The sequence below is a fragment of the Phasianus colchicus genome, chromosome 3 (genome assembly GCF_987193195.1).
Source record: "Phasianus colchicus chromosome 3, bPhaCol1.hap1.1, whole genome shotgun sequence".
Classification (NCBI taxonomy): domain Eukaryota; kingdom Metazoa; phylum Chordata; class Aves; order Galliformes; family Phasianidae; genus Phasianus; species Phasianus colchicus.
Window position 1 is genome coordinate 35723314 of NC_143438.1, and position 21826 is coordinate 35745139.

General features: G+C 40.6%; 2 protein-coding genes across 5 annotated transcripts in view; one reads left to right on the forward strand and one right to left on the reverse strand.

The window, feature by feature from the left end:
- Positions 1-3587, reverse strand: part of INVS (inversin) — an 86106-nt gene extending 82519 nt beyond the window's left edge. For 2 of the 4 annotated variants that reach the window (XR_016465069.1, XM_031589075.2), the window contains exon 1: positions 3524-3587. The gene's annotated coding sequence lies outside the window, so the exon portion shown is untranslated. Of the gene's footprint in view, positions 1-93; positions 1152-3355; positions 3481-3523 lie in introns of those variants that run through there. The other 2 variants (XM_090137274.1, XM_090137273.1) reach the window with 2 other exon arrangements.
- Positions 3588-3689: 102 nt separating this feature from the next.
- The window catches only part of ERP44 (endoplasmic reticulum protein 44), a 46989-nt gene continuing 28852 nt past the window's right edge, over positions 3690-21826 (forward strand). Inside the window, exon 1 of the mRNA XM_031589082.2 lies at positions 3690-3886. Within this exon, the coding sequence (XP_031444942.1) occupies positions 3830-3886 (57 nt within the window). The 5' untranslated portion in view covers positions 3690-3829. The remainder of the gene's footprint in view (positions 3887-21826) is intronic.

Sequence of the window (21826 nt, forward strand, 5' to 3'; positions counted from 1 at the left end):
TTCCAACACTTCCTGAAGTGGACTTTTATTTCTGTGTATTTAGAGCTTGTAAAATTCTGTTAATTTTCTTCAGTTAATTTCTGTTCTACAAACCTGTCTAGTCTCCTCTCAAGCTTATTCACTATATCCACTGATTAAGGAGTGCCACAGCACAACCAAACACTGTATGGATGAACTGCTTTCCTCTAACAGTTTTGAGGTGGCTCTTGGCATTTGAGGCCCCTTAAGCCTAGAACTGGAAGGAAAAGTAAACAGAAATTCTCATCCATCAGTAATTATTTTACACATCTCTGACATAGCCTCCACAATCATATATTCCTTTAGCTGAAAGTGTTGGACATTATTACGCTGTTCCATATGCAGGAGCTTTTATGTATGTCTGAACATTTTAATTAGCTTTTTTGGACCTTTCCATAGTTCTGTCATATCCCATTGAGATGGAAACTAAACTCCACTAAACACTGCTAGGTACTCAAGATGTAGGTAAAAATTGGAATTAGGCTGGTAAATGGTCTGTTTTTTTCTTCTCCATTTATTACCTAAATTATACCTACTAGTACTTTTGCCTTCCTAGCCTCTTTTGAAATGGAACTATCACTTCCACTGAACTACCAGTGTCTCAAGACCTTGATAATGACCAATTCGGGTCTGCACTCTGTATCAGAAATAAAGAAGGGCCTGCATCAAGTTTGCACCACAAGTTTGCTCAGTTGAGAATGTTAGTGCAGAGGTGCAAGGATGAACTCCCCATAATCTTATGAAAGCATTTTTCAGAACAATTGGAAATAGTTCTGGAGCCACATCTGGTCAACTGAAACCTACAGAACAGGATCCCATCCTGACACCCTCCTCTTCCACCACAAACCTCAGAATAATGTGACAATGTTCAGTATATCTTGAATTGTGAACCCCTCTATCCTTATCTAATTCCTCTATGTCCCAAAAAAGTCACCAAATATTTTTTGGTATCCTTGTCTTAACACACAAGTAGATGATCTTTCTCATAAACTGAATGAGTGATTAATGGATTCATAGCCCTAACTACTTTTAGAAGAAAACAAGAAAAGAGTTCAAAGAGGCTAATGTGAGAGAAGGTTAAGAACATTTCCACTTGTATGACCATGGAAGACAGAAAAAATGTCATAAAACACCACAAATGGAAACATTACCACACTTAGCTGCAATATAAACAGGAGGAAAGAGAGAAGGAAGAAGGCTGCAGAGATGGATGCTACATAATTTAATGGGCACCTGATGCATAAGACTGCAGCTTGAATTTAAATTGCCTTGTCTTTTCCACAGTACACTTCCTGTGAGTAGAAAGATAAATGAGCAATCTCTCTTTAAGCGGACCAATATACACCACTGGAATTTTACACCTGTTGGGATTTTGAAATAGTAGTTTTATCCCCAAAGCTATCACTGATGTATTTTCTTCCATTTTCTTTGCATTTTACCTGCAGATTCTCTCTTTCACTATCATTCCAGCTGGTCTAGACATGCATGATTAGAAGATACTTCCCCATGACTTGTCCACTAACCATATCTGAATATTCTGGACAACTCTTCTAAACAAGTGAAGAATGCTCCCTCCAGCTCTTATACTGCCAATTCTGAGCACCCTCAAAAGGCTTTATTATCTGGAGCATTCAACAGGATGAAGAACCAAATGTTTTCCTCACATACTACAGGAATACTGTGCATTATCTGGTTCTAACACAATTCCATCTTCAAAGGAAATCATAAATAGGAATCACAGTGTGGCTGAAGTTGTCAGGGCCCTCTGGGCTCACCTGGTTCCATCCAGTCCTGCTTCCAGCAGGGCTACCCAGAGCAGGGTGCCCAGGCCCATGTCCCAGCAGCTTCTGGATACCTCCAAAGAGACTCCACAGCCTCTGGGCATAGAAATATTGCCCGGCGTTCAGATGAAACCTGTGCTTCAGTCTGTGCCCATTACCGCTATTCCTGGCATAGGGCAGCACTGAACAAGGCCTGGATCTGTGGTATTTGCACCCTCCCTTTAGATACTTAACAGACATTGCTGTGACACCCCCCCCCCCCCCGGACTACCTTTTCTCTAGGCTGAAGTCCCCTATCTCAGCTTTTCTTCACAGGAGAGGTGCTTCAATCCCTTCATCATCTCTGTGGCTCTACACTGAACCAATTTAATAAAAAGACTCCAAAAAGGCATCTGAGTTAAAGACTCACTGTTTAAACACAAACCAGAAGAACTTAAAAACAATGTCTACTTTTCAGTTTTAGTATTTTAGGGGGTGTCTACAACAGTTGTTGGAGGAAGAGGTGGGGAATCAGCATTCTGAGAAGTACAAAACACAGGTTAATTCCTGAAGCAAAGCACAGCCTAGCTTACAAGGTAAGGTTTACATTGCTGTGAATGAGAACTGGCAGTAGTGGTAGTTGGAATACAAACGAGCAAGCCTCTGTTGGTATTTTTAATACTGTGTTTGCTCTACCTATATTTTGGAAAGGTTATGACAAAAAGTAATGAAAACAATTAGGACAAAAGATGCATTTGCCTCATCTCTCCCAGTGCATTTTCATTTCCACACTGCTGACACTCCTTACAAAGTCATCCCAAACAGATTACAAATGGATGTGAATAAACTATAAGATATCCATGGATTACAGCATAAAATTCAGCAAATACTGGAGACCTTAATAAAGAACCAGAAGCATCCCAATTAAAAATCAGCAATAATATTAAACTGACTGCATTTTGCAGAGAATTAGTAACGATGTTCCTAACTTCCAAGAAAAAAAAACAACCAGAATCCCTTCCGTACAAAGTCTCAGTAATCATATTGGTAAGAGAAGCAGCCAATTAACTGTACAACAGTTTTTAGTAGAGTATCATCACTGTATTGAAAGATCTGATTTGGGATCAGAGAAATTATGAGATATTAAGAGGGACCATAAAGGGAAAATACATCGCTTTCCTCAGATGTTCCTCTCCTGTATACGACAAACTGAAAGAGTGGTTTGATAAAGATCCTCAACTACAAAAGTGTGGTGCTTACTTCTACGGAACAAAAACCAACAATAATCACGAAACAACTACAAGATCTATTTATAAAAAGTGATACTATTGGCATTATCTGCTGCATACACTGTATTAGTGGAATCAAGCATATGATTCACTTTCTGAAACTAACACGGAGAGAAACGCGGGCTGCAGTGAGTCCACTCTATCAAATTTTATTGATAAAGCTGCTAAGAACGAGCTGCCAGGAAAGCAACACCAGTCGGAAGCAGGAGCGGACCCAGAAGGCCGGGCATTCAACGCACAGGCACAAGAAGAGACATCGAGGCAGCGCAGCCGCCCGGTGCTACTCACGGGCTGAGTTACCCCAGTTACGTAAACGCGGAGAACTTTTCCGAGCCCAAAGCACCGAGAAGGGTGGGGAGGAGGCAACCCCAAAGCCGGATAACGAGCCCCAGGTCAGAACAAACCCCTCCCAATCCCGCAACCGCCCCGCCACAGCCGCCGCGCCCCAACGCTCACCTCGGCACCGCCCGCCCCGCCCTGACGGAGGGGGCGCCCCCGCTGCATGCCGGGATAGCCGGGTCCTCCGCGCGGGGCGCGCCGGGAGGGCGCGCGCTTTTCTCCTTTCCCGGCTGAGAACTACGCTTCCCGGCGTGCTCCTGCGGGCACCCGGAAGTGAGTGGCGAAGGCGGGCGGCGCGGGGCCCGGCGGTGGGACGGCCGCGGGTGTTTCCTGGCGACGGGGGAAGTGCGGAACCGCCGCGGCCGCCGAGCGTGGGAGCCGCGTTTCTCCCCCCCCACCCCGCCGCCGGGCGCCTGATCTACCATGAGACCCGCCATCTTCCTGCTCCCGCCTCAGCCCGGCCGCCTCTTCCTCCTCTTGGTAAGCCGCCGGCTCCTACCCGCCCGCCCCGCGGCCCTCCGCTCTCCCGGCAGCCGGCACCGGCTCGGGGCCCGTCCCCGGGCCGGCCTCGGGCTGGAGCGGCGCCGCCGGCACCTGCTGGGCCCGGGCTGAGAGCGAGCCGTCCCGGTTGGCGGAGGACGGCGTTGTGGCTGGGGCTGATAGGCTGCGGGGCGGGGCACGGCCTGCGCCCGGCGCTGCGCGGGGCTCCCGCCTCGGGCCTGTTCCCCGCTGCGCTCGGGGCAGGGCTGACCGTCCCGCAGCGGCCTTCTGGCCCCGTCCCATCGGCACGCTCGGGATGGGGACGGCGGTCCCCTCGGAGCTTAGCGGGCAGAGTTGGAAGCAAGTTCCCGAGCGCCCAAGAGGCTCGTGGTATTCAGCTGCGGTTGTCAGAATGTGGCTTTTTGGTATTTATTTATTTTTTTAAGCTGGCTCAATCTAAGCTACTTTCTGCATTTGCAGACGTAAATCACTGATGCGTGTCCTTTGTGGAGATAAGGGGGCCCTCTTATCTTTTAAACAGGCCTGTGTACTGATACTTTGTTTTCCTGGCTTGTATTGAGCCACATCCTGAGCCTTTATTGCTTAGGAGACTTGCAGAGCCAAAGGAGGCTTGTGTAAGCTTAATGCGGTTTTGCTTAGTCAATTTATTTTAAACGTTTGGGTGAGTAAAGCAAGGAATCGTTGGAGGTAAACTTAGATAAGTGAAAAAAAAGCCAAACACCTAGCTGTTTAAGTAGGGAACAATATGTACGAAATAATGTATTGCAACTGGGGAAGGTGCAGGTTGGATCATCAGGAAAAGGTTCTGCACCGGAGAGCAGTGGGTGTGGAACAGGCTGCACAGTGGGCACGGCCCTGAGTGCTGGAGTGCAAGGAGTGTTTGGCACCACTCTCAGACATAGGGTTTGAGTTTTGGGTGAGCCCTTGTGGAGCCAGGAGTTGGATTCAGTGATCTTTAAGGGTCCTTTCCAACTCAAGATGTTCTGTGATAGTTGAAATTCTGTGATTCCAGATAGAGTTTTGGGGATCTAAAGGGAAATAGATGGCAATGCAGCAGCTAATGAATGAATAGAAACTTGAAGACAAGTGCTTAATGAACAGAGTTGCTCGTTACCTCTTTGAAATGTGCACTTCTACCTGAGTGAACTTTAGTTAAATTACCATAAGCTTGCTGCAGTTTCAAATTCAATAAGCATACAGAATTTGTGAGGTTTGAAAAAGACACTTATGAAGTGTTTATATATAGGTGGCTATTTGTAGTGTATTAGCTCACTGTACGAGAGACTACATTGAGGAACCTAGGATTTTCAAGTCATATCTGTGCATTAAAACATCAGTAACATTGTCTATATGCTAGAATCGACATTTTAACTGTTGTTTTGAGTACAGACTCCAATGAGGAAAAACTAGGAGCATGTACTGTTTTAAAACACAGTTTAAACGGGCAAGTACAAGTTTGAGAGTGCTCAGGAGGTAATGAAAGCATTTTTCTTTCTTCATGGTACAGTGGATCCATGCAAATTTAATATGCATCACTTAGATACATGCACGTCAACTTAAAAAATAGATTGTGGTGAAGATCTGAAACTTCCCCATGCTTTAGTTGCTGTCATTTAAACCAGTTTCTAATGAGATTAAAAAGAACTATATACATAAAACCTCACAAAGAGTACAGATCAGAGATGGTGTGGTTTTCTTTTTCTTTCTTTCTTTTTTTTTTTTTTGAGAGAGGTATTGGGGAGGTTAAATATAATTATGTGTAATGTTATCTGAGTAGTTCTTCATCATCACATCAGCCATGCCCCTGTGTTGTAAGGTGCCTGGTTGTGCACTTGGATGAAGACAATGAATCACTTCATGCAATAGATTAAATGCGAGCTTAGGAAAAGTTGTCCTGAGCAGTCTGGAAGTAAGAGAAGGATACTTGTTCTTTAAAGTAGCTGTAAAAAGTACAGTGCTTATTTTCTTATGGCATGTAGAGAATCTGGTAGTGTGTATGTGACCATCCTCAAAGTTTTTGTAGCTTTCTTTCTCATCTTAACAACAACTATGAATGCTTGGGACCAACAACACACCTGGCTTTGTATGGTAAGGTTTGAGGGAACCCTCTGCTCTGCATCCCAAGGATGTGTTGTCCAGCAGAGTGTCTATAGGCATGACAGTCAGTGTATTTTGTGGATGTGAGCTTATTAGTGTTACATCAGTGCTTCCTAGAACAGAATGCATTGATATGCAGCTGTGAAAACAGCTTACTAAGCTGGACTTGCTTAGTGATAGCAATAAAGTCTTAAAGAAATTAAATTTCCAAACTTTTGGATAAGCATATTTCTTTTTCTATGCAGTCTATTCAAGCAGGCTTCTCTGGGGGAAAGAAGTAGTTCTTTATTTTTCATATTTATTGCCCTATTTATTGTTTCCAGAGCTCTGCACACCAAAAGTATGATGGATGAACTTTTGTACTGCTGTGTAATGATGCTCCCCATCTTGTTGTAACACTCATTTGTCTGAATGTTCAAAGCAGGTGTACACTAAAAGGTGCTAAAAACCAATTTCTAGATAGGGGAAGAAAAGGCAAGGAGAAGAATGAACATAGCATATTAGTAAAGCAGGACGTATAATACAGGAATAGGAGGAAATTGAAGTAGACTGAGTGTAGAAAGTACTTATTTGTATTGAAGGTACAGAAAACTAGATAAAAGATGCTGAGAATTGAAATACTATGAAATAAAGTACAATATCTATATCAAGTGTAGTTCTTTTGTCTAAAAATTATTGTCAGTAAGAGATCACTAAGGTTTCAGAGAGCTTTGGACCACTGTCCTTGTGTTTCCTAATATACCTCCCAATCTCACTAAAGGTTGATTTGCTAGCTTGGAAGTCGCAGTACAGGGATACCCACCAGGTCCAAAACACATCTTTTTCCCTTCTAAATTTGAATTCTCATGTGCTAGTTTAGTACTGGATCAGAGCGGGGCTGCTGTGAAACAGTGTCTGGAGAGAGGGGTGGGCAGTGAGCATAGCATGGTGTGAACCCTGTTTCTCTAATGCTGGAGCTGGGTGGGTGTGGCCCAGGCTACAGAGGAGGATGTACAGCTGATTGCAAGATTGGACTGAAAAAGTGGCATGTGGTGCACTTCTTGCTTGTACACGAATGATGTTTCTGCCACGCTGGTATATTGCTTAACACTAGGTAGGACAGATCTAATGAATCTAAGAGAGTGGAATAAATGCTGACGTGATGCTGCCTTACCACGTTCTTCTCTAAGGCAAGGTGTGGTTCTTTAGTTTTGCTCTAACCAATCCTTATGGTTTGTCTTCACTTGCAGATGTTCTGCAATTTTCATTACAGACCAAGTATGCAAGATACTGCATTGCACATGCTCTTACTGCATAACATATTTAACAGGTACTTGTCATACTGCTCAATAATCTACTGGGAGGCTCATGCATGCGGTGTCTCTGAGGAACAGATGTGAACAGAGGAAACTACCAACTGATAGGGAGGAAAGTGAATGGGGAAGTTGTTTTACTCTCTCTAAATTATTTTTTCCCTCAAGCAACTGTAAAAGAATTTCCCTATTCTTGCATTCTGATCTCTGGTATTTTATTGTGTTTCAAAACTGTACTGTTATGCCTTTCCTTTGTAGCTTGTTTGGAAAGGCATCCCAGATAAAGCAAGAACACCTATTTTGTAACATATTTGACAATGCCACTGGGAGAACATATTTGTTGTGTGATATTCTGAGAATGTGAAAAGTTTTCACAATTTTAAAGTATATATGGAATCATTGAACGGTTTGGGTTGGGAGGGAGCTTTAAGGTTCCAATCCCCTGCTATAGGCAGGGACACCTCCCTCTAGACCAGGTTGCTCAAAGCACCATCCAGCCTGGCCTTCAGTGCTTCGAGGAAGGGGTACCCACAACCTCACTGGGCAACCTGTTCCAGTGTCTCACCACCCTCACAGTAAAGAATCCCTTCCTGATATCAAGTCTAAATTTACCCTTTTGCAGTTTAAAGTTATTTCTCCATGTCCATGCTCTTACAAAACGTCTCTCCCCAGTTTTCCTATACCTCATTTTCTAAGTAGCATCTTCACTTGGGGTTTCTGTGGAAGCCTGGTGAATGTCCTGCTGTCTGTTTGTATTTGCTTTCCTATAAGCTGATGTGTCTTTATTATTATCAGATAATACTTAGTGTTACAGTTTATGTTGCACTATAATGTTTGTATTTTTAGTGAAGCTTTCAAAAGACTTCCTGCATAGTAATGCAGTTGCAGCTGCTAGAAGCAGTAGCTTAGTTCATTATCTACTGCCTCTTCTTTGAGTTTTCTATTAAAATTTTAATTAGAGAAAATGCTATAGGGTAATATTTCTATTTCTTGTTTGATTGCCACTGCCTTTTGTCTTGTTGGTATGGCATCAAGTATCCAAAGAGTGAAAGTGAAAATTAAATAATGCTTATCTTACTGTTAAATTGTAGGAAGTAGTAAATTGCCCAAAGAGAAATTGAATTATGTAATCTTGCAGTGTGTAAAGTGTGTTTCTATGCACTTGCTTATCTTTGCATGAATCCTGCTCAAAATGCAATATTCTGAATTTTGAGCATTAGCCAAATGTTGTAATTATAGGCAAATTTTACGTCACTGAGCCTTAAAAAATGAAAGGGGGTTCCCTGCGAGAGTAGCCTAAGAGTTCCAAGTAGATCAGTTGTTAACTGAGGAACTTCCTTACCCTATTCCCCTTCTCTTCCTAGGTAAGTAGGAGAAGCTTATTACTGATCTATTACATTTTTCATGCTATCCTTGAAAGCTTCCTCATTGGAGCAGTCAGCTGGAAAGAGGAGAAACTGAAACGATTCTTCAAACAGAGGACTAAGACAATGTTTGAAAATGTGTAAAGGAGTTTGTGACTGTCTTGCTGGCAGACATACTCTGATGATGTTCTTTATCTTCATTTTCTTTTGATATCCTTATATTATGCTTTAGTTTCTTTTTTGGCAGGGCAGCTTTCTTCAGTGAGACACTAATCCTCATACCACTTCTTTGGGAAAACAGTGTACCACGTCGACATGCACAGCAGTTGTCTCCTTTGTTTTAATCAAACTTAATTCTTTGGAAAGACTTAAAGACTGTATGTTCACTATGCAGGCTCTTTGTAAACCTAACTTGAATAGTTTCCAGTTATTCCATGTAGTGGCTTCTTGGCTTTTTTTGTTGTTGTTGTTTACTTAAACCTTATTATGTGAGCTTATTCAATGTAGTTTGTTTGAAGGGAGGAAGTCATCTCATGTGAAAAGAAAATATAAAAATGTAGTATATATCATGTAATTATACATCTGAACTTCAGTATCTTTTCAGGGGAGTCCTATGTTTTCAAGTAGTGGATGCTTCAATAATGAAATGATTTTGGGTGCTCTGGCAATATTTTTGGATGTATTTTTTGAGAGTTCTCAGTGATACAGAGGAGGAGCATTTGAAAATACAAGCAGAAGCAAGGATAGGGTGCTTTATCAAAGGATAGGCAATGTTTTCTTCCAAAACTAAAGCGGAGTAAGCTCCCCTGAAAAGTAGGAGAGGTTTGGTGTCCTAGAGAATTAGATAAGAAAGAGATCAAAATTTCTTCCTGTGCATTCTGCCTTTGCACTTCTTCTCTTTTTTATCTTTGTTAGGAGCACATTAACCACTGGTAGACACATGATTTTTCTTTCTCAAAACCATTGGTGTTGTCAGCTGTTCACATAATCTAATTTTTTTTTAATGTTCATGAAGGATTTTAAAAATGGAATACATTTGACTTTTAAATTTGTTGACTTTCAGGTATTTCATTTTTACATTGTTAAGGGTTATTCTGTGAAGCTGTTGCTGTACTCAGCATTAATTCTGAATATTTTTTCACTTCCAGATGAAGATTCTGATGTCAGGATACTGAAACCAACTCCCTCCAAACCAGCTGTAGTACTCTGTTCATATTAAATTGTGCACTGGTGATTACAAAAAGGGTGTCATAAAAAGTGACAGATTGCAAAATAATTTCATAATTTATGTATTCTACTACTGAGAAATTGACTGTTACAGAAGACAGATGTTTTCTATCCAGTTGGCTCCTAGCCCACGTGGGGTTATTCTACCCCAGATGCAGGACTTTGCCCACATTGAACTTCATGAGATTCCTGTCAGACCATTTCTCTGACTGACCGAGGTCTTGCTGAGTTCAGATCTCTCCTCTTGCCCAGTTGCCCAGTTCAGTGTCCTCAGGAAATTGCAGACCAGGTACTTCGTTCTACTATCCTCGTCATTAGTAAAGACAGACTTTTCTTGTATTCAATATTGATCCTGGAGAAACTCCATTAGAGACCAGTTGTACCTACTCCCTTTGATTAGAGCCCTTTGAGCCCAGCTGCTGTGTCATTTATTTTATATTTCACTTATTCATTTAACATTATTACCAATTTAGCTCTAAGGATACTTTGAAGACTGTGTCAGAACCTTGTTAAAGCCAAGGCAAACAATGCGTAATATTCTTTCCTCATTTACAGAGAGCAGTCATCTTATTACAGAGGACAATCAAATTGATGAGATTGATTTAATATTTCTAAATGTCTACTGGATGGATGTGACTTTTGGGAAGAAAATCTGCCTCCATGATTTTCCTGGGGACACAGGAAACTACATGCCATCTGGTTCTGAGCATCTGTGTATGTTCAACTTGTTTAATAGGTTTCTAACTTGTTTTTACCTTCATGTGGCTCTACAGTCTTTTTTATTCTTCCTTTTGTTGCCTGCATAACTGTAGAAACCTTCTGTTGATCTTTAACATCCCTCTCTGGTTTCAACTCCAGCTGCGCTTGGGCTTTTCTAGTTTCATCTCACCTGCTCAAGCAATGTTTTTTATACTTCTGCCAAGTATTCCTTTTCTTACCTACTTCTACCTTCTGTGGACTTTGATTTCTGTTTCTGAACTCATCCACAAGTTGTGTTAATCCATGTAGGTTTTCTGCCATGATAGCCTTCTGCATAGTGAGGTGCGTGGGTTTTGTGCTTTAAAGAGGTTGCACTTGATTGCCTGACTCTCATGGGCCCTTTTGCCTTTCAGAGATGTGGTCTGTAAGTGGACAGAATTGTTATTAAGAACAACTAAGAACTGGCTGTCTTCAGTTTTTGTCACTTTTATGGGTTCTGCCTCTATTAAAAAAAATATCATAGTAGATGTTAAATGGCAATTATTATGAATTCTGTTCAGTGAGCTATAGCTGGAAGCTTTGTCAGCTGTTGTGATGAAACGAATTGCTGGAGCTCCCAAAGGCTTATTTCATGGAGGAAGTGGGTTACCACATTACAAAAAACGTTTGGACAACGCTCTTATACATAGGGTTTGAATTTTGGATGGTCCTGCCTGGAGCCAGGAGTTGGACTCAACGATCCTTAGATGAGTCCCTTTCAACTCAGGTATTCTATGTAATGTACCTGGCACATGGCATTCGATTCAGAAAGGAAAGTGATCCTAGTGGTAAAGAAGTGTGAGGTTTCTTTTTGTTCCCTCGGTTTTTATCTCTGAAACTTTGTAACCCAGATGGTGTTAATGAAAAACAAACTTAGTGTAGATAGTGGAGCCCTAGAGCAGTAATGCAGTGAATGAACAGGTTCCTTGGCAATACTTTCTGCTGCCAGCATGCCTCCAGTCTTGCCTGGCATCAGTGGTTCTTGCCTGGTTTCAGTGTGTGTGTTTTATCAAGGTGCATCCAAAAAGAAGACTGTGAGGATGTCAGTTTGTGCTGTATGGGGTTTCTTTGGGTGTTGTTTTTTTTTTTTTTTCTTAACATTTGTGAAGAGGAAAAGCATTCTAATCCCTACTGTAAGATAACTGGCAGCGTAGCTTAGATCTCATCTCCAAATGGATTCATGTGGGAATTGGGCATAAACATGGAGATAACTTGTTCATTAGGAGCTCTGCAAGGAAGTATTTTGAAAGGCAAGAAATAGGTGCCTGTTCCAATGGTCTTGAAAAAGAAAACAACAGCTGTGATAGTGTTTTGCTGTTTCCCATAGCTGTCGTGATTATGAAGTGATGATATAATTAACTTTTTCAAAAGCTTCACAAAGGGAAAGTGTTTCAGATGTACCCACACTTGTATCCCAAGAGCTTTTTGTTCTTTTGGTCGTTGTCTATCACTTCTGTCTCTGCCATAGTTTATTGATATCCCTTTCTTAAATGTTGTTGGAAATGCTTAGCCCCTAAATCCTTTGCCAGTCATAAAAGTGGTGGATTTTCATAAATGTGTGTATGAAAGTACTTTTTTTTCCTTCTCCCTGTTGAGTCAATTCACTTGGGATTTTTGGCTAGGATGACTGAAAGACAAATTGGTAGCTTCACAAAGGTAATTAAGACAGTATGTGGTGCAGAGTGAAACAGTTAGGGGTTCTTTCCTACTAATGATCCATTAATTAGTGATGGGAGCTCAGCGAGCGTGTAGGCCTCTCAGGAATTGCCTTTGACATTTCAAACTGCTTTGGTTAAGAACATATAATTGCAGGGGGGAAGGGGCTTTTTATTTCTGTGTATGGTTTTTTTTCTGCCAACAAAATGAAATGATGCAAATATATATGTAAATACACATATAGATACGTATATAACAGTATTACCTAGCTGCTATGTATTATCTTATTTTGAAATAACGCATAGCTGTGATACTGTCATCCAAAATCTGTATCAATACCTTGCTGAGGTTTTTTGTAGCTATTTTGAGTGCTGTGATTAAGAGAAACCAGTCCCCATGCTTTGTAAATAGTAAGCTCACTACACTGAGCTGGTTAACTCCATCGGACTGGGTGTGGCTTTGGGCAGCCTGGTCTGGTGGTTGGCAACCCTGCCCATGGCAGCGGGGTTGAAATTAGGTGATCATTGTGGTCCTTTTCAACACAGGCCATTCTATGAACTGCAGAGCCAGTGTCTCTCTGATAATTGCTCCCAGTTCATGCACTGCACCGTGTAAGTGTTCTAAATAGTATTTTTAGGAGCTGTCTGGAATACTTGCTTGAAAGTTTTCTTGGGAGTCAGCCTGGAACTTGGCGCAGTTCATATTTCCTGGGGGTTGTGCAGCATTCAAGTATCTTTCTATCACATTCTTTTGTGCATTCCAATGTATCTGTAGCATGTGTCCTGTCCACTGCATTATTTACTCTTCTGTTACCCAGAGTAATCCAAGAGAAATTGACTGCATATGTGAAGGACTTTAGCAGCTGCTTAAAGTAGAAATAACTCCTACGCAGCCTGAAGTTAGCTGCTCTTTCAAACTATGATATGAATATGTAAGTGCAGATGTGGTCCCAAAGGAGAATTTTTTCCCCTTCAGGTCCTTTAGGACCTTTAGGAACCTTTAGGTCCAGGCTGTGTTGCTTTAAGTTGCATTCTAATGTCAAAGATAGGAAATTAATCAATTGTAAAATGTTTTTTGTTTTTTTTTTAGCTCCTCAGTTAAATAGAGAGATTTTTTCCAATGCCATTATGTAGATTAGAATGCAGCTGTGAAGCAGTATTCCTATTACTGCTTATTTAACATATGAATGAAATTAACAATAAATGGATTTGGGCTTTTTTAGGAGGAAGTTTTTCGCACAGAGGGTGGTGACACACTGGAACAGGTTGCCCAAGGAGGTTGTGGATGCCCCATCCCTGGAGGCATTCAAGGCCAGGCTGGATGTGGCTCTGGGCAGCCTGATCTGGTGGTTGGCGACCCTGCACATAGCAGGGGGGTTGAAACTAGATGATCATTGTGGTCCTTTTCAATCCAGGCCATTCTATGATTCTGTGAATCTTTTCACATGGTGTGGGAATGGGAAGTTTATAATTTAAGAAATCTAAGGTATTCTTGCTTGCTTCATTTCTTCAGAAGAAGAGGAAGGAGCAGCAGCAGCAACAACATAGGACTGAATCTCAAATGTTTTTAGTGTATAAACAAAAGTTTTATGTGCTCTGGGTGGCTGTGTTGTGCTTTATCTATCTGTCTTTTGGTAGCTGCAGGAACCCTTGACCTCCTGCTGGAACGTGAGGAGGTTGTGTGAGGGAAGGTGGCAGCTCAGTCGTGCTGAAGGAAGAGAAATGCATCATCAGGAAGATCTTAACGGTGCAGGAAGTACTAGTGCTAGAAGTTGTAGATCTGAGGTTAATGAACAGTGGTGGTTGTGTGCATATTCATGAATGGGTACATTTGGCTCTCATGCAGCATGACTGTGATTCTAAAATTGGAAGAGAGTAGGAATTTAACTAGTTGTCATCTGCACACTTGCTTCTCTGCTGCTTTACTTCTAGTGCTTGTTGCCTTGAGCAAAAAAATTTGGGCCAAATTGAGTTGGCTGTGCTTCTGCATTTGTAAGCCAATTTTTTTCATTCTTAAGTACAGCTTGGCTTTGGCACAAATATGAGCAGCACAATTTAAACAGTTTTAGTGGAGACTTGGTTTGTCTGCTTGTGTTACCTAATATTGTTTGAGTGGCATTTAAACTAACATGTTTTTCTTCCCTTTGGGTAAACTTGGTGGAGAGAATGACCCAAGCTTTACTTTTCAGTCTATTCATACTGTATTTTCATTCTATTTGTATGTATTCAGTATTTTTGGTTATATAATTGTCATATTTGATGAAGTTTTTGTTTGTTTTAGTTTATAGCAGAGCATCAGTTGTGTAGTTCAAAGCAGTTTGTATTTAGTGCTTCTGGAGCCGCAGGGTTTTGATCTTCATCTTTCAGTGAGGATCTGAATGCTCTTCTAGAACTGGCTTTGTGCTAGCAAATGTGTGCAAGCTTATTATGGGTGCTCCTGCGTGAACCTCCTGGATGCTTTCATCTTTGGATGAAAAAGCAGTAACAGCAGAAAACCACACACACAACAGAAAGAAGCAAACTAAAAAAACCCCAACCAATAAACAACAACAAAAAAAGCACAACAAAACAAAAACCACCAGACCAAGCAGAGTGACTTATATCTCACACACTGCACTCAGAATCATCCACAGAATGTTACAGATATGTGAAAATGCAGGTTGCTCTAAGGCTGCACTGTCGTTTTGCCTGACTGATATTTTATCTAAATTACCTCTTAAGTATTTTTATCGTGAGGGCTAGTTCATATGTGCTTATGATAGCCTCCTTTATTTGCATTTGAACAGCTGGTTTATGTCATTCCTACCCACTCTGAAAACAAGTTCCAGCCTGAAAGGTAAAACTCCACAGGCTTGTCTTTGCTGAAAGTTCATATCTTTCTTTCTTTCTTTCTTTTTTTTTTTACCCCACAAAAAGAGAGAGAACTCTGTGTTTTGAAGCAGAAGTGAAAATAAATTGTATTTGCAATAGTGAATACGTGGTTAATGAAAAGATAAGCAACTGAAAGTGAGTAGGTGTTGAAATAGAGTATTTCACTTGAAGTGAGTTGGCTTTTGTCTTGTTCAACAATAATACTGATATGTATTAGCATCTACTGAAATTAATACTTAACAGGAATGGTGTTATTTTTAATGTGTTGGAATGTGTGTAGGCAGCAGATGTGGAATAATCTGAAGGGGTGAGTGTATAAGCTGGTAAATTAATTTTCCAAGACAGCAAACATTCATGTGCTATATAGGAAATTCCATTTTTGGTGAGAACACTACAGCTACTTCTGGTTTCCACCTCCAGGACTGCACTTTGAATAGAGTTTGGTTGCTTCTCCTTCCATGCAGTTCACTGAATTGCAGAACTGCAGGGGTTGGAAGGGATCTCACTGCAGCGATCATCAAGTCCATCCCCCCTGCTAGAACTGGTTCCCTTCTCTTAGGAAGAGTAAGACTCTTGTTTTCATTCAATATCCATCTCTGTTGCTTTCCAAGAACAGATCAAGACAGAGGGGGAATACATGTGCGATCATGGAATGGTTTGGGAAGGAAGGGATCTCAAAGCCCACCCAACCAACCCCCTGCTGTGGCAGGGCTGCCCTCCACCAGCTCAACTGCCCATGGCCCCATCCAACCTGGCCTTAAACTCCAAGCTTTGAACTGTCTCCTATGAACAGTTCTGGTGGTGGCTTTTGTACAGTTCCCTAAATGCGGAACAGTTCTTTTTCCTTGGCACAGAACTGCCTCATGGACAAGATAAGACCAGGCAGCCATTTCTTTTATCTTGCTGGATCATACCTTTGACAAGCTCAGAAACTTGAGGCTACTGACTTTCATAAACAGCTGTTGCAGTTTAGCTGATGCTAATCATTTCTATTTCATATTCTTTATTCCTTCCTGAAAGTGAATCAGTGTATTGGTGCCAGATAATCAGACCAGTTAGCAACAACTGTGTCAAATCAAGGAAGCTTTAGCTGAATATGAGGTTTTGCCCCTCTTTTGTTTAAATATTTATTACAAGTCTGTGCAAGTTATACTATTTTTTCTAGTTTCTTTTGTAAGAATGAAAAGTGTGGTAAATAAAATATCTAAAAGAGTCAGAATTTTCAGTTAGCTTTCTCAGGTGCTGAATTTGTGGCTTCAAAGCTATGGAAGAAGCTTTAAGGAAAGTTCATGCTTCTGCAGAAGTGGACTACTGTAAACATTTTTTGTGAGTTAGTGCAGTTGTTTAGACACACATTTACATCTTTTGTCTGAAACATATGTAGTCCATAGATCTACAAGGAAAACCAGTGTGTAGTGGTCCTGACTGGAGACTGTACTTTTTTTTTCCCTCTGAGCCAAGAAGGGAAATAACTGAAAATTATAAGAGAATTGAACTGAAAACTACCTACAGATTTTATTTCTGTGACATTTTTTTAAACACTCCTCGTGTCATTTTTGAGCTTTGATTTGAGCATTTCTCTGAAAGCCAGTGATCCTTAAGATATGTGCCTAGAGACTTGAGCTTTACAATGGTGTTGAGATGTATATGGGTCTGCTGTTCATAGCTTTATGAAGAAGAATGTGATGCCTTGAATCGCATATTTTGTTACTGAGGTTTAATTTTCTTCTCTGCAGTGGGCTTCTTGAATGAACGTTTTGTGATATTAATAATGTACGAGCTGTTGAGAGGTAAATTTACCCATTTTTTCAGGGGGCCTTCAGAGCTCTGGTAACAACCCATTGCAATTCGTACTGAGGCATAAAAGTCACAAGACAATCCTACACCATTTCTGCATGTCAGTTAAGGTCAGTTATAGGAACTGTTAATTGTGAGGGGTTTTTCCTCGTCTGGAGCATAGAATCAATATCATTTAGAATTGCAAAGTACTGTTACAAACTGTGAATGCTGTTTGCTTCTGACTTTTTCTTCTGCAAGAGGTTATACTGATGATAAATGCACCTACAGCAAGTATTCCTCTGAGACACTTGTAAAATGGGAGTAGGTGACACATGGAGAAAAATGTGAAATTGCATTGCCTCCCAATATAGCACTTTCTTCACCAAGCTTTGTGCAGTTTTTATAGCACTGTTTAGCCTTAGTAGACCATTCTATTTTATAATAATTTAGCCAAAGAGGTTTACTTCCTGTGTCTGTGTGTTTATATGTGTAATCTTTATTTCAAGTTAGTTAGCTTCCCATGGGAACAGAGAAAATCTAATAGTTGCGATCCCTAAATCTGTTTTCAGTAGGTTCCTTTCAGTCCCTTAAATTTTCCTGATTGAGTTTTAATATGGCTGTTGGAAAACAATAGTAGGAAAAGAATTGTATGGTGCCAATTTAAAAATTGTTCTGCTAACTTACATGTAGGCTAAAGCCATCATTTTGTACTGTTATTATAAAACAACATGACATACCATAACAGTAGCCTGTGTTATATTTTTTCATGCAGAGGGTGGTGATGCACTAGAACAGGCTGCCCAATGAGGTTGTGGATGCTCCATCCCTGGAGGCATTCAAGGCCAGCCTGGTCTGGTGGTTGGCGACCCTGCACATAGCAGGGGGGTTGAAACGAGATGATCACTGCGGTCCTTTTCAGTCCAGGCCATTCTATGATTCTGTGATACTATGTTACTAATAAAAATCCAGTTTGGTAACAGAGTAAGGGATGGCAGCATTCAGTCTAAATTGCAGCCATGTTCCCGCATGCCCTGAATATGGTGATGACAAGAATTGAAATGCTGTGGCAGAAGGCAGGGGTTACGGTCTCTTTCTCCTGATCTTCCTCAGCATTCTATATTTACTGTTCCCTTTCTCAGCTCTGGGCTCTGTGGTTCATTATGGGGCCTGTGGGAATGCCACCGGTGAGATGTTCGTGATTGATGGCTCTGAAGCCCAACTTCAGGGGCTCTCACGATGCCTGTCAGCTTCAGCACTGCTTTCTCCTGGGATTCCTTTCAATTTGCAGCATCCTGCAGCAGGCTGTAAACTCGTCTGCTTCCTGTTGGCTCTGGGTTTAATGCAGATCTCGGAGCAGCAGCCGATCAGCAGCGTGCATAAGGAAGATGTACTTGGGGACTGAAAGTCAGCCGCAAAGTCCTATGGGGCTGGGACTTCAGGTAGTAACTGCAGTATGTCAGTGTGGATCACAAGTGGCACAGAGCTGGCTGCCAAGCGTAAAAGGGCTTTGTGGTAGAGGAGAGAGACTGTTCAGTTGTGTGCCTTTAGGGTTTCTCAGCAGGAGAAAAGGATAAGTAGGGAGTTTAGCAAGTGGAAATGAAGGCTGGGCTTCCTGACTGCCTTGCAGATGTACGGCTAATTAGAAATTATAATGCTTCAAGAACAGGGTTTGCTCTGGAAGTGGGGACCTCTGTTTCATACTGTGAAATAAAAAAAATATTTGAAAAAAAACATCCAGTAATCTAAACCACAACAGAATTACTTTTTTTTTTTTTTCCTTGTTTTTCCTTGTTTTTCCTTGTTTTTCCTTTTTCATAGTATTAAGGTTGTATGCAGTTAAAATGTGAAGACACTTCTGTAAGTGAAATGATCTCAGGAAGGAAATGCCACTAAATCCAAAGGTCAGACTCTTCAATCCGGTCAGTGACTGAAGAACCAACAGTGTTAATTGCTAAGAGTAAAATGTTAAAAGCTTGACCTAAACCCCTGAATAACCAGTGGGCTTTGTTAATTGGGTATATGTGGTGGCTACCGAACAGCTAACCTGTCAACAGAAGAGCCATTTAGATTGGGTTCTTTTTTGTTTCCTTTTTGTAAAAGGATATGAGATTTGGTATTTAAAGGCAGATGTTTGCCTATGGGAAGGGCGTCAAAGAGAATGGGATGGGTTTTTTTCCAGAGATTTTATTCTGTGTAAGGCAACTTGGGTAGTCTCATGCCTCGGTAGAGGATACTATCACTGTTTGGCAGTGCTTTGAGGTAGTCTGTTGGAAAAATACAAATAAATGTCAGCCAATGTGCAGTTGATTCTCAGAAACAGGTACATACTGGCTCCTACTACTAGTTGCTCCAACCTAAAGTGAGTTTTGTTGTGATTTCTAAATCTCCACCTGTATCCCTCACTGGTTCTTACACTTACAGTGCAGTACCTGGTTTGAAGGACAAATGCAAAAGAAATCCTTGTCATGTTACTGCATAATATTTAAGATTTCCTTACAACTGAAGAAACTAGAACAGCAGCAGTAGTAGGACTTCTGTACTTACTGAGCTTCCCCAATGAAAAATATGCACAGCTTTATCTTCAGAAACCTCCAGGAAACTGAGCTGATCATCTATTCAGACAGCATTCAACAATTGCTGAGGTCAAGAGGAATATATGTACACGTGTGTCATCTCTTCCTCTTCCTTTCCCCTACAACTACGTTTTATCTTTGTGAATGTGTTGTTTGGTTCCTGACTCTTTTTTTAGCAGTGCATTCAATAAGTTCATAAATGGTTTCCATGCTTGCTTTCTTTTAGTCCGTGTTTTGTTAAATTATAAGCCAGCATTCATCTAACTTGTGCAATTTCACTCTTAAGTATTTAGAATTTTAATATTCTACTATATCTTTATTTTTTGGCAGACTTTCACAACTGCTTAGTTCTCCTTCTGGATTTTAGTGGCTCTTGCATTTGATAACATGTACAATCTCACTCCAGCAGCATGCAAGATCATATCAAAATATAGTTAATCTTCTGATACGGGGCAGCTGCCTGAATTGTTTTCTACTGGCTACTTATAATCACCAGTTACCATTTTGAAGTGTTATATTTCTCCAGTGAGTTTGTAGTGGTCTTGTGCAGTTGGTTGGATTATTTCTTTTCTCAGTTACAACACAATCGGTTACTTGTCTGTCTGTCTGATGTAGGCCAATGGAATGCTAAATTTGCACTTAAAAGTTAAAATCAAAATTTAAAAAAGGCTTTTTTGTTAGCCACTATATTTTTCAGAAAGTAAATTCAGTACTTGTCTTATAATGTGTGCAACCGATGTTCAGAAAACGTTTCCTCAAAAAATATTTTCTTTTGTGCCCCTGGGTTATCATTCACAGGCCTCATCAAAGGTCAGAAGATATTCTCAAAACGGCGTAGCTTTTTGACAGTTTGAATTAGAATCTGTATTCCTTCATGTTAAATATTTTAATACTAGCAATACCATAAACTCTCTTCAATCTCTGGGGACAGCAACATTACTGGGTCAAAAGGGTGTGCTTTCTTCCTTATAGGCATTATACGTTGATGAAAGCTTGAGCTGAACTGAGTCTTGCATATTTATAGATGCTTCTTAAAAGAAGGCTTTTTTCCCTTGACTCTGTATACTTAGTGTGAAAGTTTTGACACTCACAATTATTTAGTCAGTATAAAATGTTTAAGAATTTGATTATGAATGTATTTTGACAAAATGGAACTTTTCCTCTTCTAGTAGAAAAAATACTTTGATTACCTAAAGATTTGTGCAGCTTTTGGGGAAATAAGTTTTCAGTCTCAATAGTTTTCCAGTTCTGTTTAATTTGGAGGGGCAGTAGGATCTACAGCTTAACTTCATTCTTACCTTCAGTATATGAAGATGTCTGGGGTGTTTGTTTTTCAGTACCTGTAGCTTGTGCCACATTTTTCTGCAAATAAGTGTTGATAAGGTATTCAGAAATCTTATTTGTTCTGTAAAGAAATGTTAGTTTTAATGTACTTTTTCTGTATGTAGCACAAAGTTTAGTAGGGGACTTTATTTGTTAGGAAGTCCTACAGTTTGATACTGTGTTAAATATTTGCATTGCAAGTTGAGGCATATTGTAGCAGTCTACAAATTAAACTACAGTTCCTAATCCATTGAAGTATATCTGCTGAATAACATAACCTGTTTCCTGATTGCAAATGGTGTGCTTATCTATGTTATGTTTAATTTATGCTTAGTTCGTCCTATTAGATGGGATTAATGTTGCTGCTGCTGTGAATTTGTGTTAGAAAAAACCATGTAGTTTAAGAAATTGATATCTAAATGGTTTGGTTATGTTAAGAAAATATGACATTTGAAGTTCCTACTTTCTAGAGGGTTGTGTAGTCTTCCTTAATAAACAAGCATTGGAGATTGTAAGCTGTACAGCCAGAGGATTCTGAGAAATTGCAGGGCAGCTGAAGCCCTGGAATGTACATTAATGATTTTGCAGTCACTTGTGGTTGGATCAGATGGCAGCCAGTAAAAGGAATTTTGAGTAATACTATTTGTTACATTAACAATACCATCTATTGTTTTTTTTATCATTACTGCTGCTTCAGTTACACGCATATCTACTGCAACATAACGTACCAAAAAAAAAAAAGTATGCTAGCTCACTCATGGGCTTAACCGACCAATTGCCAAAAATATAAGTACTCCTATCTGCACCTCCACAAAGCAAAGCACAGGTTTTTTGTTATCCTTCTCACCACCCGGGATGATGGGGAGGTGCCTGTACTGATGGTGGCTATCTCTGCAAAGACTGAAGGCAGAGTCTTCTACCTGGTTAGACTGCAGTCAGCTACACAGCTCTTCAAAGGTGCTTCCCCCATACTGGGCTGCCACAACCTTACTCAGATTCT